The 13,015-nt window shown below is 41.9% G+C and overlaps 1 protein-coding gene across 3 annotated transcripts in view; it reads right to left on the reverse strand.

Annotated features, from left to right (window-relative positions):
* Window positions 1-13,015, reverse strand: part of LOC135907721 (protein odr-4 homolog) — a 101,126-nt gene that overhangs the window by 86,197 nt on the left and 1,914 nt on the right. For all 3 annotated transcript variants that reach the window (XM_065439447.1, XM_065439448.1, XM_065439449.1), the window contains exon 3: window positions 4,439-4,534. In XM_065439447.1, coding sequence (XP_065295519.1) covers window positions 4,439-4,534 — 96 coding nt within the window. The remainder of the gene's footprint in view (window positions 1-4,438; window positions 4,535-13,015) is intronic.

Consider the following 13,015-nt stretch of genomic DNA (forward strand, 5'->3'; position numbering starts at 1 on the left):
CGCAAGATGTCACCCACAGGCAACAATGCGTCCGGTGCCGAGCACGAGAGTGATCGTATCTCGTATACCCTAGGGCAATCGATTGAGATTACGGCCCCTTCGCACAAATCTACGTCCGGCGCCGAATCTGCACGAGATGCCTGTCGGGCGGCACCAAAACCAGCGTTCTTGAAGCAAGGGATGGCTATTCCCAGTTGATCGCTCAATCGTGGCCCAATGCCTGGCACTCCATGCTGCGACCGCCATGTCAAGCGCCATAAACAATTCCACGTAGGTGGGACATGGACTTCCTTGTTTTTGCTGGATTTTTCTCACCAAGGCGCACATTACGCACTGCACTTGGTGTGCAATGCTAAACATTGCACGCGTAATGCGATGACGTAGGATCGTTCCCCACCTGCGGCATGTTGTTTTTTCATCCACTTTCATTGCCATTAGTTTATAATTTCTTTAATTCAATTAGTAAGTACAAGTAATTTCCCCTATGTTGTCTTTGGTGTATTTGTTTGTCGGCTTTTTATAATAAAAAAAAAACGCCCATTTTTTCTCAGGTAGGAAAAGAGAGGGTGAGGACTGAGGATGTGAGTCTGCCTCTCTTTCCAGTGTGTTCAAGAAGTATGAATAGAGTTGTTCATTTTCAGGTAAAAACCAATTTTACCTGATTTTCACGCCTGAAACATGTTTCAGGAGAATCGAGTTAAATCTGATTTCTCCCCAAATTGCAAACCCACATACCGACCAATTTTTCTTTTACGCTGCACGGAGTTTGCGGGGCACACGTGCTAGCTACCATGCCTCGGGAGAACAAAGTTAGATTTACTTGGCTTACGTGAACTCCAGTGACCTATAGTTCATTTCACAAGCCGCATGCAACACTGCATACGCTACACGGCTCTCAGCCAACCACCGTACGAGCATGCCTAACTCTGAGTTAATAACCCACCGTGACATTCTGGGAAGGCCAGCTAAAGAAAAGCGACAATAGGCATTGGAGTGGACCCGCCTCGGCACAGCACATAGCCTCAGCCCTGCTGCACGCAGCTTGTGAAATGCACTATCAATCCCCCTTCAATTGCACACAATAGAAAGGAAAGAGGGCGATGCACTCTTTCCATACAGATGAATGCATACACTGATGTGACAAGGGGAGCTGGAGGCGATCAGACAAGAGCTGTGTTGTCTATGTTATCCAAGAGCAATGCCACATTACTAAAACATGTTCTGAAATGTTTTGCACAAAACTCACCTAAAAAAGGTACTGCACTGTTAAACAAAACACCTTAGACAAAGACAAAAACCAGTTAACATTATGGAAACTGGAAGCTGTCTTGCATCCATTTCAGGAGCATCTGCAGAGCCAGCCATTTGATGACTACCGACTTCACTTCATTTTGGTGACCAATAACGTGGATTTGCCTCACAATGAGTTTAACCAGTAATTCCTGGAAGCAAAGCCCCACTAACACAGTTGTCGAACTCAGTATTGGCATGACTCTACTGCTTGCTACCCCAGGCTGGCAAATGCTGCGCTGACATTGGCGTGCCTGGCTAATGGAAGCTGTGACGTTGAAAGAACGTCCTCTCAGCTGAGATACGTCCAAAGATCGGGCAGGTCTTGGATGGAGACCAACATGTTGCACATGCAGATGACAATGTATGTTAACAAAGATGTGTAAAAAATTGATGACCAGCTTTTCAAGAATAAAATGTTTAATTTCCTAGGAGTTATTGATCCTCTTTACTGTCATTATTACTTATTAATTTCCAAACAAACACCGAACTTTACAGTATTTGCTAGAAAACCCTGATATCTCCTGAGAGAAAGTGAGAGAGAGATAAAACATCTTTATTGAAAAGTCCCTGTTGGTTTCAAAAGGGGAACAGAGGGGCAGGGAGGTTATTCCTGTAAAGCTCCCCTTTCCTCAGACGCAGGCCAGACCTTGAACCGCAGCGGCGTTCTCCGCCAGCCAGACAGCCCAGAGCTGGTCTTCTGGGAATTTGCTGGCAAGCCTCCCTCTGCTCAGGGGTATTTATCTTGGCATTGTGGTTTATGTTGCATTTGATATTGTTTGGAGCTGATGGGCATGCCCGTATGCAGGGTGTCCACCAGGTTGGCATTTTCAAATTCGCTGAGTTTTCCAGGTTTCCCCCGAGCAACACAGAACTTTATTTTATGTCAAGACAGGCTGGACACCACGTCGCTCGATGCTATCATTCTCAAGAAAGCATTTTAAAAATTTTAAAAAAAACTTCATCCAGTTTGAATAGTAAGGAGTAGTGTTTATTTTATTCAAAATAGTAAACTGATGGGAGGGGATAGTAAAATGCACAGCAAATAAAATATCTTCGACAAAGAAAAATTATAAAGCCCACTGTAAATCGAGCTGAACATTTTCGAATGCGAATAAAAAGAGATGCATACAGATGCAAATATTTTCGAAAATGAGCTATTTCTATCAAGTGATAGGAAGATCACTGGTATAAGGCCCAAACTTTGTCACAAGTGAGGTTTTCTCAGCAGCAGGAAGTCAACCTCAACTGTCCTCACATACTCCCAGCCCAGGCATAATGCCTCCATTTTGTGTTTCACTGCTTTCAAGGGTTGTTTTTGGTTTGTATGGGGGTCACCTGCATTTTTGCATCAGCCAACACTGCTTTTTGAGCTCAAGCTCCTTTTCCAATCATTCCTCAACGCAACGGTCACTTCTGTTCTTGTCCTCGTTCCGCCATGCATTCGGCCCACAGACCATTTGAAACATCCTCTTGGTCAGTTGCACAGTCAACGTCCGATTTTTCGGACTCCCTAGGGGCCACAAAAATGTCCGAAAAATCAAATCGGGCAGTGCAAAAAAATGAATGTGCGTCTTTTACTACACTTAAGGGCTCAAATCATTTCAGACACATCTAAAAAAGTTCTGAAGGCCTGCCAGCACACTTATTAGGCATAATGGTGCTCGCACTGTGACAGGAGACGCCGGGTCCACATGTGTATAATTCATGGAATATGTACTGTGTCCCGTGATAATTGCCTTTTCCCACGCTTGTCAAGCTTCACCACCATAGTTCACGTATGCTTAACCGTGTAACGTCACATAACAGCATAATGCCAGGAATCGGCATTATGCAACACGCCATGTTTTCTAAGCTTCGAAGTCAATCGTGAGGATTACAGAGGCGGAGTCGGTGCCATTACTGACAGCGGCAAATTCTTTCAATGAAAAACATAGCACCGAATGGCAAGAACCTTAATAGCGAACGTCGAAGCAGCTAAGCCTCGCATTGCCACGGTGGTGGCTACGGCTGCCAGCGGATCTGCGTGCAAGAGCGTTGGTTCGAGGCGACGAGATAATCAAAACGGCAGTGTTGGCTTTGATTAATGCCATTTCAGACCTGCGGTCGCGGCAGTAAGTCCAGAAAATCTGCCAGAGAAGGGTTCTTGCGTCTGAAATTACAAACTTTCTTATGACATTGAGCCTATGGGGTACGTGGTGGTGCCGCGAATCCGTCCACATTATCGGGCATTTCCCGAAAATTGGGCGTCCGGAAAATCGGTCGTTAACCGTACACTGGCAACTCCTCCAGCCAACAACACAGCGTCAAAGACAATTCATTGCGATTCCTCTCTTTTATTCGAGCCAGCAGTAGGGCGACTTTCGTTCCCTTTCAATAAAATGACAGATAATTTTCCCCAATTGAAGCACAAATTCCCTGAGTTTTCCCCGAGTTTTTTCAGACTATTCAAGATTCCTGAGAATACCCAGTTTTCCCAGTTGGTAGACACCTTGCATATAATGCAATGAAGGTCTGCACATGGTGTATTCCCCCATTACCAGCCTGACACAGATCCCAAGTTATAAAACGTCTGCATTAAGGAGCTCATGATACCCTCTGATGAAAAAAGAAAAACCATAACGTAATGTATTACTTATTATTTCTGCAAATGTAACTCGAAAAAGCAAACTAATTTCAGAATGGTTGCACAAAAATCTTAATTTCTACACAATTGTCAGCTTGCAAAATATCACCCGATTTTTACCCACCAAACTTAAAAATACATATAAAACTCTAAAATGAACAACACTAAATATGAATGCAACAGGAGATTGACGTGTTCTGTAATAAGCTATGGCCATATGAATTGTTGCTTTTTATTTTAACAGAGGCTGCGCTCTTCCATGTTGTTCATGTACTATGGAGGTGTGGCATGCCATAAGGTGAGGCCAAGCAGCAGAAAGGCGTGAAGAACAAGAAGTAGAACTTGATGGATTCAAGCATACATCACTGAGCTGTTACAGCACCCTTCTGAAAAAGTATTCTGATGTTTTTTTAACAGTGCCTTAAAATTGCTAGCGGAGACCATAATTTTCACATGGAGATGGTTTAAAGATTTAAAAAGAAGTTTATGTAACATAAGCGTCCTCGCTCAGCTGTAACCTACCTGTCTAAGCTTGGGCTGAGCAGCTGCCAGTTCTTCCGGAGTACCCACAGCAAACAGACCCAGCACATCCATGCCTCCAGGAAGCATGCGTGTTACCTGTATGGCATGAGTAAAAAGCCCTTATTTCCACGAATGCAAATGTACAGTTTATATTTAAGACAAATGTACATATATAGTCAACTGTATAAATGAACAGTTATATTTAAGAAGTGACAAATGTAGACATCAGGGGCTACCCACTTTTGCATGCACTTTTCTAAACAGGAATGCCTTGAAAGAAGCTGCACTGACAGCAGCAGAATATATTTTTTTTAACTTGGAATTCCATTGTCGCAATGAACTCTGAAGCGGGCACTTTCTAAAAAAAATCACCGCAATGGCCAAATGGCTATGGCGCTTTGCTGCTGAGCACAAGGTCACTGGTTTGATTACCGGCTGCAGTTGCTGCATTTCCAAGGGGGCAAAATGCAAAAAAAGCTCATGTACTTAGATTTATGTGCCCGTTCAAAAAACACAGGTTGTCAAAATTAACCCCATTACACCTCATGGCTGTAGTGTTTCTTTGGGACATTAAACCCTATGAATCCATCAATGAACAAATCATCTTGTCTATTTAACGTAATTTAAATTCTGGGGTTTCATGTGCCAGAACCACGATATGATTATGAGGTACACCATAGTGGAGGCCGATTAATTTTGACCACCTGGAGTTCTTTAACGTGCACCCAATGCAAATCTTGTCAATCAATGTTTCACGTAATGTGATATCTGCAAAAAGTTTGATAAAGCAACATTGTCATCTTTCCTATTAATACATTCAACCAATCATTTTGTCCCATAGTTTTACTTTAGATGGCCAAACAAGCAAAGTGTTCACTTTTGTTCATGTAGCCATTTTGTCACTACAGCCACTATTTTTGCTCTAGACCTTTTCTCAGCATTTCAAAGAACTGAGAAAAAGAAATTATTATATTTAACAGACACAAACTTAAAGGGACTGACAACTGGCCAGAATGTGTTGCGAAACGTTGATGGAAATGAAATGACCATAATTTACAGTGATAGAATCCAACACACTGTTCGCGATTTAGGTAGGAATTATAATTTTAGATTGGCAAAGAAAGTGTCAAAAACCAGCAATGGCGAGGCCTGATGGCGACATCTTGGTACTTCAAATGTAGTCTATGAGATTACTGTACGTAAGTCGGCTGTTATTATGTACAACATAATTATTGCTTAAAATTGCAGTTAATATATTATTAGACACTTGCGCTTTATTCTGCGCTTTGGAAATCAAAAGCACACGCATGGCTACGGCAGAACACTGAACTGTATATTTTGTGTAAAAGCGTTGTTTCATTTTCGACCCGATTGGTTTCATTTTGACTGGGCAAATACCAAAGCAGTTGGACAGGAAACTATGGAAACACGTAACTATTATTGCAGAAATACTTTAACAGTTTGGAAAACATCAAGTGCAGGAACATAGAATTGATAAACATAATACTTTCTCAGAGTTACAGCCCCACTTGTCTAATTTTATGTGCATTCAGAAGACTCAAATGGTTTCCAATTAAAAAAAAATTATTGCAAACCTTAAATAAATTTATAACACATTTCTAACTAAACTACACCTTATGAAAAACCAAGGACATATACCTGAAGGAAAAATGGTGACCCATGGACACAGAGAATTACTGGACAAGCACAGGAAACTTAACTAAGGTTGTTACTCGGGCTAGTTGGTACATTATAACAGTCAAGCAGTGCAAACAACAGGACGAGAAGCAAATAAACAATAGCACTGTATTGTGTTTGCTTCTTGTCCTGTCCTTTATGCTGTTAAGAATGTTACACAGAGAACTTCTGCAGTTGGATCCGAAGTTTGGCTTCAAGTGTGTCCTGGACTCGACAGAGAAAGTAGACATACCAAGTCTATCAGTTGACAGATAAAAGAGAAAGATTCGCACAGTGAGTGTCAAAGACGTTCTGTATTGAACAAAAGGTAGGCAGCAAGAAACAGGGGTACCAAACAACTGGTTGAGTTTTTAGTGCCTAAAGAGTTACCCGCCGTGGTTGCTCAGTGGCTATGGTGTTGGGCTGCTGAGCACGAGGTCGCGGGATCGAATCCCGGCCACGGCGGCCGCATTTCGATGGGGGCGAAATGCGAAAACACCTGTGTGCTTAGATTTAGGTGCACGTTAAAGAACCCCAGGTGGTCAAAATTTCCAGAGTCCTCCACTACGGCGTGCCTCATAATCAGAAAGTGGTTTTGGCACGTAAAGCCTCATAATTTTAGTGCCTAAAGAGGTGTGAGTTGTAGTTGCCACTAAAAAAGTATGCTTTGCAGTTTTGCCCAACTGCAAAGCATCCCTTTTTCAGCAGAAAAACAATGTAGCACTAACCAAGAACTTCAAAGAGGTCTCAATTAAGCCATGTGAAGTAAGAGCACAAGCTGTGGCTCCACTGAAAGACAAACAAAGGCAGCCTTGACAGTTACAAAGGCAAATGAAAATTTTGAACTCAAAGCATTTTCAGCACAAATACACACAAGTTCAACATTCCATTCCAAGCCATGGTTTTCTGACAGCTGGCCATAAGTGATTTTTTGCTACCTGCAGAAAAAACTGAATTTGCTAAATACCTATTAGAAGTGTTCGAATAGTTAAATTTCCAAACCAAATTAAATACGAATGTCCAAAAGATATGACCTTCAAACATTGAATCAAATGTTGGATATTTTGTCATTTCTAAACTAAGTAAATTTTAATGTTTGTGATGAGTCCATTTGGTATAAGAATGAGGCTTATTTACATTATTTGATATATACACATAATGCTATTTGCAACTGGACATCCACTCAACTGAGGCGCTTGCAAATTAGAATCAACTGCTTTCTGTTCTTTGGTGCACCATGACAATGAGAGTAAATGAAACAAAGGTACCCCATGTCACTTGGTGCATGACAAATGTTGTGTTTGTTGAAGGAGAGTTGTGATACTATAGCATTGCACATTGATTTTAAAAAGATGCAAATATGGTGATACTTGTTAATAAATTGCCTTGACTCAATCAAGACAACAAATTCATTTATACGCTGCCTAAAAGCCATGCATTCTTTTTTAAATGATTGGAAATTATAGAGCAGAAGTTATCTGCCACCTGTATCCACTCAGGAACTGGTGCCTCTGCGCAACAAACAATCACCTACAGTAGACTCAGTAGGAACACTCCTCCCCCACATCAATCTCTCTCCTTTGATACTTCGATAGGTGTCGTTATTATACTCAGCCAAACAAATATTCAACAATTTTGAATACTGAACTCTCAAATCGAATATGAATTGAATAACAAGGTCTATTCAATTCATATCGCATTTGAAATTTGTAATATTTGCACACTCTTACTAAATAATGTAGATCCGTTTCTTGTTGCCAATTCTGACTAACCTGGATCACTGGCAGATGGAGTGAGAATGGTGTGATACCATTCATGACAAGCACACAGATCATGCTCAAAAACAAATGTTGAACAGCAGTGTATGTAAGTGCATTATTGAGACTTGTTTGAAGTTACATATAAGCTTATTGTAATCAGGAACAACTTACAAGCAGTGCAAGAATTACATATACTTTAAGATAACTTGTTTGCAAAATCAAGTAACACAGTCCACAGCTATTATGACAGTTACATTCTTCTCTTAAGCACGAAATGTTCATATATAGGTCCATCCAGCTTTCAATCACATTTATACATCATGCATAAAGTTGCAGAATCTGGCAGTTCACAAACTGACAGTCAGAAACTATAGGTTATTTGTCATTTTGTAACAAAGATGGCAAACTGATTTAAAAGGCATAGTGCAAAGGAACAAGGGATAAAGGATAAGAAGGGTGGACAGGACAAGCTGGAAGAGGAAGAACAAACTCTATAGGGGAGCGAAATGCGTCCGCTATAGACAGATGCGCACAGAGCGAAGAGAACGAACTTTGAGAGCAACCGGCGAGCAGCCGAGCGGCAGTGAAACTGAGCCTTTATTGTACGTGCCTTCCACGCCGAGGAGGCGGCCGGCGCCGCGAACATAAACATCCGCTCGTTGTGCAGACGCTCACGGCGGCGGCGGTGGAATCGGATCCACTACAAACTCCTTTATGGATTTTCCCCTGGACATCAACAATCCAGGGGAAAATCCATAAAGGAGCAAAAGGAAGTTGGCAAGGCTTCCACAGTGTTGGACCTTTTTCAAAACACCTGTCTTTACTCTGACCTAACAAACCTTTTGTGATAAGGAATTTGAAAAAACTTATCAAATGTTTGTCTTAGGACTGTAAGAACCAGTCACTTTTTCCATTTTATACTGACAGAGAAGACTTCTTTTATCCATCTATCAGTGCGATGTGGTTTGCACATTAAAGGAGTGTGCAGCTGATGTCCAGCACTTGTATCTACCTTTATCCTTTGTGCCATTGTGCTGAATCCACTATGCATTCTGAAACAATGCACCAACTAGCCCTCTCGTCTTCGTTAACGTTGCGACTAAGAATGGAAAACTGTCCTCCTGTGAACCAGGAAACAAGTCTTCAATGTCTTAATTCCAAGATCAGCACTCTACCAACAGAGCTGCAAGCCCATCACTGCAAACATGCAACTAGAGCAGTAACTGCATGGAGCATAACGTGCATGTTTGCAGGATGAGCAAAATGTACAGACCTAGCTGAGGATATCAGGCATATCACAGGGCCAATAACTGCTTATAAGTTAGCCATACTTGACAGACTGAACAACAAAAGTCTGCACAAGATCAAGGTACATCTGCGTGACAAAGGGAAGCAGATGAAGTGTAAGATGACAATTATTTCTTCAATAATTCCAGCAGCAGCAAGAAAATCAGTGATGGTAATAACCAAACCAGAAGCTGGCTCTAATGAACATAGCGAAAAGAAGTTATTTTGGTAGCCAATCATACTACAGCAGTAGCAATGAAAAAAGTGATGGCAGAAAGATGCATGCAATACATGTGAAGGAGAAGTAGGTAGCCCTATACTGAGGACAATATAAAGTATTGATGATGCTTATGCTGCAGTGAGAGACGCGAGTACAGCCGCCAAAGTCACTCCCTGCACAACAGCCAAATCCTGTAGATTGCAAACAACTGGCAGAAGGACCTCTCCCTTCATAACTGCAGTTATGAGCCAACATCTTGCCATATATGAATGTATATGATGCAGAAGACATGGACGACGACATGCAAGTTTATTGTGAAGTAATAAAAATGCATTTCATTCTTACAACTATTTCTGGAAACAGTAAACAGCCTGTAGTTTTGCACTCTGTAAAGACGCTTAAGAACAGTAAGGTAAACTGTACTACTAAATTATACTTTCATGATAGCTAACTACTCACTCTTACACTAAGAGAAAGAATGGAAAGCCAGAAAAAATACAAAAACAAAGGGCAAAGGACACTGCTGCTGTGAAGTTCCCACACCAGCTGACCATGATGTCAAGAATTTTGAAAGTGTCTACTTCAGTCTAGTTAACTGGTTATCGCTAAAGCAGGACTATGTTGCACTCTAAAGGAACCAAAAAAGTAATAGTAACAGATTCCAACACCTTCTCCAGAGCCATAACAGCCCAAATACAAGAAAATGCTTTGAAATTCATGATGCCATGCTGAATTACCAGTAGAAAGTTTTCAGTGCAAAATTCAAGAAATTAAAGTTTGGCATTCATTTACTCTATTAGTAACCAACCCTTTTTCATAGAATTAATGAAAATTGAATTCTGACGGAATATTTTAACAATATACACTGATTGTTGCTATTTCGTGTCTCTATGACAGCAAAGCATGCTTTCTGAAAGCAGCAACATCACTTTTGAGGCCGAATTCTCTGCACAAGCAGCCCATTCATACAGAAGTTCTACACCTTTAACAGGAGCACTACCCTTACATCACTGTTTGTTTAACCTTTAATAGGATTAATTTTTATTTTCCTGTGAAAAAGTTGTTACGTATCATATGTGATACACCATGCAGTTATGTGTATGGTCTGTGACCATGCAGAAAGGCGTTTTCATTGCAAAAAACTTGCAAAAATATACAGAAACACTGGAAAAACTTGACACATTGTGTTTTTTTTTTCACAGCTGCAGCTAGTACAAGTTTCATTAAGTTTATGACATCATCCTTCACTGATAATTAGCTTCAATATATAGGTCGGACCATATATAGACCTTGCTTTAATGTCAAATGTTGTTCTGCATATTCTTTAGGAGTTTGAAGCAAAGCAAAAGAAAACTTTCTCTCTTCTCTTCCTAGAGCTGTTTCTTGCTGCTGTTGCTGTGTTGCAGCTGTTGCAACATGGCAGGCCCAGCGCTACCTTCATCGTAAATACTGTTAGCATTTTCATTTTCTTACCTAATCTGTACTAATAATGGTGCTAAGGAGGAGTACAACTCATAAAAACATTTTATTTTGACACCAAATTTGTTCTTTCACGAGGAAAGAAATCTCTCCTCTCCTTGACAAAACAACCCATAACTGCATGCCATATCATATATGTAGGATCCTTCATTTTCAGGCTTTATATTGTTCGAAATTCAGGGGTAAAAATCCAGTGTTATTTTTTAAGGAGAAAAACCAGGAACAAATCGGGGTGTTTGCTGTCTGGCAGCCCAAAGTTTTTGCCTGGCAATGTAAGGGTAACATTCACAGATGATTAACATACGAAAGGCCTCCTTTTTGGACAGAAACATATTTAACACATTCACTGTGGCTTCACTTCTTTGAAGTTCCAATTCCTACACATGATGACCGACCGGTGGGTCACTTATCATATTCCTTTGGTGGGTCGTGAGCCACCAGTGTGGCAACAGAGAGTTGTACTCCTTTGAAACTTCCTCAAGGTGCATAGAGATGGCACCACGACACATCGAATCAGGAACAACAAGAATTTTCCTCTCCGTTAATTCCTAGCAAAGAAGTTGCTTGCATACTGCACGGAAGCCCTGCACAGCCGCACAGGGGAAATAACTACCGTGACCCACCCTTGACCCATGTTAGCATGAAATCACTCATGGGAACATGGTAGATGGACATGACAGAGAGCTATCCACAAGTCATGTGCCAAGCTGATACAAATCCTCATTGGCAGACTTTATACTTTCAAAAGAAACCAATAAAGAAAAACAACAGGCGCATTTGGCAATCACCTTTACTTTGTTCTCTTCACTTAGCTTAACAAATGAAAACAGTACAGTAGTATAGTGCACACAAGCATGGTTCGCAAGAGGCGACGTGCTTTACCTTGCCTTCAAGCCCTTGTAAAAAGATGATGGGGTTTTATGTGCTAAAACCACTTTCAGATTACGAGGCACGCCGTAGTGGAAGACTCCGGAAATTTCGACCACCTGGGGTTTTTGAATGTGCACCTAAATCTAAGCACACGGGTGTTTTCGCATTTCGCCCCCATCGAAATGCGGCCGCCATGGCCGGGATTCGATCCCGCGACCTCGTGGTCAGCAGCCAAACAGGTGCAAGCCCTTGTTGACATACATTACCGTATGCATATTGAGCATTTCTGCGTCCATCCTAGACTTGTCAGGCCTTTCGTTCTTGTTTTCTGTCGTCCTGTTTAACTGCTTCATGTCATACACTCTTGCAACAAAAAATTGGAGGACGCTTAAGCTTCACCTTCAAGAGTGGAATGCGATAGCGTTATCGCACCCTGTTCGCACCGCCTACTCAAACGCTGCCAGCCAAACGTCGCGATCGGCACAGACAGCCGGGCCCCAACGCGCCATGAAGGCGGAAGCGGTCATGGGGCGAGTGGCGCGCCACGTGTCGGGGCAGCGCTGTACATTGCGAGGAGGGGGTCTTCTGTGTTTGCCACAAGATGGTTCTGCGTGTGCACAGAAGAAATGTAGTGGAAACGTACTTCACTACTCATGAAACTGCGACTTCTGTAAGTGACATGGTCATAATTACCGGTATACACCACAGTATAACTTTCTACGGCACGTTTCTAAGGCAACATCGCATTCACTCGAGGCGATTTTGTCCCCTTTCGAAGGAACGAACTCGTGGTTGAGTGGTAGCGTCTCCACCTCACACTCCGGAGACCCTGGTTTGATTCCCACCAGCCCATCTTGCAAGATGTTTTTTATTTATGAAGTGCCTTCTGGGATTTATCGCTCACGGCCAACGCCGCTGACGCCGACGACACCGGCTTTTCTGCGACACGAGCTCCCTAACGCTGTCGCGTTAAAATTAACAAGATAGACTGGCCTAACCTGCCACCCTTCTCTGAACCTAACATAGATGAGCAAACATCCTGACAATGTCACAGCTACCATTCCCAATGCAGAGCAACGTCAGTGCTGTGTTCACTTCCTAGCACATTACCACCATTTACATGTATGCGACATGCTGTAAATGTGATTCTATGAGCCACTGTCGTATTCACATAAGCTTGGCTGGTAAAAAAGCAACAAGCTTTTGTTCACTCAACACAGGTAGGCACAGAATATATTACATATGCATGTTTCTTGAGTATTTAGGAAAAAGGAAGCACATATT

The sequence above is a fragment of the Dermacentor albipictus genome, chromosome 1 (assembly GCF_038994185.2).
Source record: "Dermacentor albipictus isolate Rhodes 1998 colony chromosome 1, USDA_Dalb.pri_finalv2, whole genome shotgun sequence".
Classification (NCBI taxonomy): Eukaryota; Metazoa; Arthropoda; class Arachnida; order Ixodida; family Ixodidae; genus Dermacentor; species Dermacentor albipictus.